General features: G+C 34.3%; 1 protein-coding gene across 1 annotated transcript; it reads right to left on the reverse strand.

Annotated features, from left to right (window-relative positions):
- Positions 1 to 1,074: 1,074 nt before the first annotated feature.
- Cpr62Bc (Cuticular protein 62Bc) lies at positions 1,075 to 3,366 on the reverse strand. The gene is made up of 3 exons (XM_017174118.3): positions 3,278 to 3,366; positions 3,040 to 3,174; positions 1,075 to 2,006 (listed from the first exon to the last, which is right to left on the reverse strand). The coding sequence occupies exons 1-3, from the start codon at positions 3,290 to 3,292 to the stop codon at positions 1,605 to 1,607; spliced, it is 552 nt and encodes a 183-aa protein (XP_017029607.1). The 5' UTR covers positions 3,293 to 3,366; the 3' UTR covers positions 1,075 to 1,604.
- Between the last annotated feature and the right edge of the window lie 1,400 nt (positions 3,367 to 4,766).

Raw genomic sequence — 4,766 nt, forward strand, 5'->3', positions numbered from 1 at the left:
AAAGTTATCTTTCTTTCTTGTTCTATCTAAAACTCTACAGCAAATATCATTTTCAGGTATTTTCACATTACATTAAGTATATATCAAATATAAATATATTAAAATTAATTTCCCTTTCTTAATATTATAAACTTACTTAAATTTACTTCAATTTGATTCCAATCTACCATCTCCCACAATGAGTGTCAAGGCAATCCAAAAGCCAATCAAAAGATTGACATGCACGTGTTTCAATCGTACAGATGTCAGAGTTCTTCGATGGTTAAATTATTTAATAGATACCAACTGGTTACTGGTTATGGGCTGATCCAATGCTAATCAATTGACAATGCTTACCTTCACCTTTACCACCGACGCCCACAAATTAACTTACGCGATAATTGTCAGCCAAGTGGCAGTGCTCTACCCATCAATTTCCATAACTCTCGCTGATAATTGCGATCATAATTAGCAATGAAATCATTGGCTGATTGAAAGTGAATGCATTCTCGTCTAAATATACAGTTCACTGAGCGGTTTACAGTGATTCATGAGCAATTAAGTTTTAAATAAACTAAGAAAACAACTTTTACCATATGTAAAATATAAGGTTAAGATTAGATTCTTAAGTAAAGAAATCTGTAAAGACTTTGGTGTAATATTTTAAGTGATGAAAATCATTAGTTGATTTTACAAACATTTTATTTTTAATACTACATATATATTTATATATTAAAAAAATGTATATGTATTAAAAAATATACAAAATATACAAATTTAAATATTAAAAACCTACAAAATATTTTATGTTAAGCTTTTCAAGTTTATTTGTTTTTATTTGTTAATTTTGTATTAATTTTTAAATTTTGTTATTAATTTTTTTTCCTGATTTCATAACTATGCACTGAAAATCTTGTGTGCCATAGCAACTTTCATGTGGCTAAATTTATACGCTACCCCTCTTTAATTTTTAAGAATATTTATACCCTTTAAAACTTAATCGTTTCAATAAGTAAACTCCATAATTTGAATTTTTGTAATTCACTACGTTTTGTATTTATAGCATTGTCAGCAGTTTCAGCTTCAAACTTAAAAGTATACACAAAGTTATTATACATAAGAAATACATAAATTGTGTGTGTTTTTTTGTATGCATTTTCTGTTTGTTTTGTTCGTTTTTCTTCATCTTTTCATAGATTTTCTTTTTGTTTGTTTGTCGTGGGCGTGGCATGTGGTGTTTTATGGGCGTTTGTTCCTTCCTCAGCTCGGTGTTGATATTTACAAAAGAGAAGCTTGGATCACAAACAAAAAAAAAGAGAGTGGCGCGAAAGCTGAGACAGAGACGGCAGGGAACAGAGGGATAAAGGTGACAGAGGATCCTGGACTGGAATCCCTTAATCCTATTTACACAGGCGATTGCGATGGTCATGACTGGGTACACTGGACACTGAGTATTGCAGCAGGCTTCGTCAATCATCCGTTTCCGGTTTCCGTTTTCCGTTTTTTGATTTTTCTTGTGAGGTCGTCAACGTGCTTAATAAATTACAGAAGAGTGTTGATAGTGGTGGTGGTGGTGTTGGTTGGTTGGTGGTGCTTGTGCTAGTGTTGCTCCTCCCACCCCAATCTTAGTAGTGGGCCACATGCGCATGGGCATTATGGGTGGCATATCCGTAGGCTGGGACGGCGGCATGATGCGCCAGAGAGCCGGCATAGGGAACAGCCGGAGCGGCGGCCACATGGTGAGCAATGGCCGGAGCAGAGTGAGCCACCAGGGGAGCAGCATGGGCCACCAGAGCGGGGGCATGGTGGACCGGAGCATGGTGAACAGTGGGGCCGGTCTTGTGGACAACGGCATTGAAGCCATTGTGGTCATCGGCGGTGTACTCCACGGTGCGCACCGAACCATCGGGCTCCACCAGGGAGTAGGAGCCCTTCACAACATCACCATCACGGACCTCATGCTGGGACTTGACATCGCCGGTGTGCGAGTCAGCCACACCGTAGTTGTAGTGGTACTTGGGGTAGGCCTAGGAATTAGTTAGAAATTAAAAAAGAATTAAAATATAAATATATTTCAAAATATAAGTCTGTGCTGTAAAATTAAGTAAGTTCTTATAGTGAAACCTGGCTTGGCCCCGTGAGAAGTTCAGATTAGTTGCGGATTGAGTGCTAATTTTGTGGCATGCCACACGCCACACGCCACCGCCACCGCATCATGCTAATGGTCTTTGGCTCTAGCTCGTGGGAAAATGGCCAAATGTCAAAAGCTGCTGCGACCCTGGACAGCCGCTGGCCAATTGAGAGTTGGCACAGATTAACCAACATCAAAAATCTTTGTTAGAAAAATATTACTTTGTTATTTTCAGGAAGACATGGCGTATGAGTAATTTTTTAAGAATTATTGGAATTGAAATTATTGAAAAAATATATAATTAATCTTTATAATTTCATTGTCTAAGAATGAAATTTGAATTATTTACTAGTTTAGATAAAGAAAACTTCCTTTGGTGTTAAATTAAGGCGGCAACTAGTCGTATGAGTAATATTTCAGAAGCTAAATAATCTTATAAAAAGTATTTCAGAAGCTAAATAATAATGTTATTTGACTAACATCATTTTTGTAAATTCTTTTAGCTCTGAAAAACAATGCAAAAAAATGTTAATAAATTAATTTTACTTGTAAAATGTTAAAAAACACCTTCTTTTATGGTAATAATTAAATATTATCGCATTTAAAATCCTTCTAATATTTTGAAAACTATATCTTTTGGCTTTTAAGACGTCAACTAGTCGTATGAGTAATATTTCTGAAGTTAGATAATCATGTTATTTGACTAATTTAATAGTTAAACAATGTGTTTTAAAAGTAAAAAAAATTTTAAAAATTTGAATAAATTATTGTTACTAGTAAAATGTTTAAAAACACCAAGAAAATATTATTACATTATTTTTTGAGCCTTAAAAACCTTCTTTTATGGTAATAATTAAATATTTCCAAACTAAAATCCTTATAAAAATTTTTTAAAATATTTCTACTGGTTTTTCTGTAGACCCACTTACATGATAGTCGATTCCCTCGTCATGATGACCACCATGTCCGGCATAGATGGCCGGGGCGGCGGCATACAGACCAGCTCCATGGCCGTGCAGGACTCCGGCGGAGGCGGCGCTCAGGACAGCCAGGCAGATGAGGGACTATATAAGGCACGAAGGGGTATAGTTTTTTTTTTGGGTTAGATCACAGTAAAGCACTTTGATATATATGGTAGATATATCCTATATATCCTGTTCCACTCACTTTGAAGAATGCCATTGCGAATGGAGTTGGGTTGTGGTTTTGTGTTTTACTGCGGAGACGCGAGTATGCTGTACGTTGAGCTGGATTCAACTGATAACTAGAACCAAGAAGGAAGCCGCTTTTATATACAAGACAACGCCCGAGTGCCGTTTGGCCCAAACACGATTCAAAGCCGAGCCGTAAGCCGAGTTCAAACCGAAAGCGAGTCGGTCAACAACAAGCTCTGCGAAGCCCAAGAAGTGGCCGCCCCTGCAAGTGAAAACCCCCTCCGCTTACCCGCTCTGGCAATTATTTTATGCTTTTATTTTATTTTTTTTCGAGTAACGAGAAAACGAGAGTGAAGTTCAGTTCAGTTCAGTTCAGTTGCCCAGAGATGTGGAGCAGCTGCTGTGGTTAGTCTTTGGAAATTGCCTGATTTGGTGAGATAACTTCGATGGGCTTTTTGGCTTTTGGTATGTAAATATGAGTATAATTGTGTAACGAATAAAACCTCAAATTAGATAATACCCAAAGAAATACGATAGGGGTTCTATCAAAACATATGATATTAAATTCAAAGTGAACCCTAATTAATTCATCTTAATTATGAAATCATGATCAGAATGAAAAAAGGTTAGCAATCAATGCATTTCCATCTCCCATCACGATTTAATTGAAATGGCCTTTCTGAAAATATATTAAACAATCTTCAAGCTTGAATAAAATTAACTGCAAAATACACACAAAATATATGTATATATTTTCTATGAATAAAATAAAAACAATGGCTGCTTCTTGAAGCTAAAATTGCATTTTCTGGTGGGTGGAGCATGTTGCAATTTGTTCGCTCGTCTATTTCGTGGGTTTCCCAGACGATGTTTTCTATGTTCTATGTTGTGTTTTTCCTCTTTTCTTGGGGCGTCATCTATTAAAGCTACCTTTTAATGGTGTTGTATACTGAAAAAAATATTTTACAAAAATTATGAACAATTGAGATAATTTATTGGTATTTTTTATGGATTTATTAAATGCTATTTAAAATTTTTATATAATGATAAGCCAAGTTTAGGATTTTTTAAAGCCATAGAAAACTTCTCATTTATTTATTTTAAATATTTAAATTAATTAACAGAGCACAGAAAATAATAGTAATTATATTTACATAATGTTGATGAAGAAAATATTTTACATACCTTTTAAAATCTAAAAAAACCGTTTTATTTATTTTCTTTTAATAAAACAATGAATTAAGAGAGCTCAAAAAATATTATTTAAAATATTTCTATAATGATTATCCTAAAAAAATTATATAAAAATAATTTAAATAATAATAGAGGAATACATCAGTTTTGAACAGCATTTAAGCCTGATAAAAAGATTTCTGTCTTATATATTTTATTTATTCACCTTGTTAATTTTTTAAATTCTAATATTATTTTCCAGTGCCTGTTCCTACTACTTACCATTCTTTTTAATTGCCATGTAGGCCGTTTTGCTTATTAAACCAATC

This window comes from Drosophila kikkawai, chromosome 3L (genome assembly GCF_030179895.1).
Source record: "Drosophila kikkawai strain 14028-0561.14 chromosome 3L, DkikHiC1v2, whole genome shotgun sequence".
Taxonomy (NCBI): domain Eukaryota; kingdom Metazoa; phylum Arthropoda; class Insecta; order Diptera; family Drosophilidae; genus Drosophila; species Drosophila kikkawai.

Bases quoted from the DNA above. Each gene is read 5' to 3' on its own strand.
- Cpr62Bc (XM_017174118.3), bottom strand. The intron at 2,007-3,039 runs GTAAGTGGGTCT...ACTAATTCCTAG, and splicing joins ACGAGGGAATCGACTATCAT to GCCTACCCCAAGTACCACTA.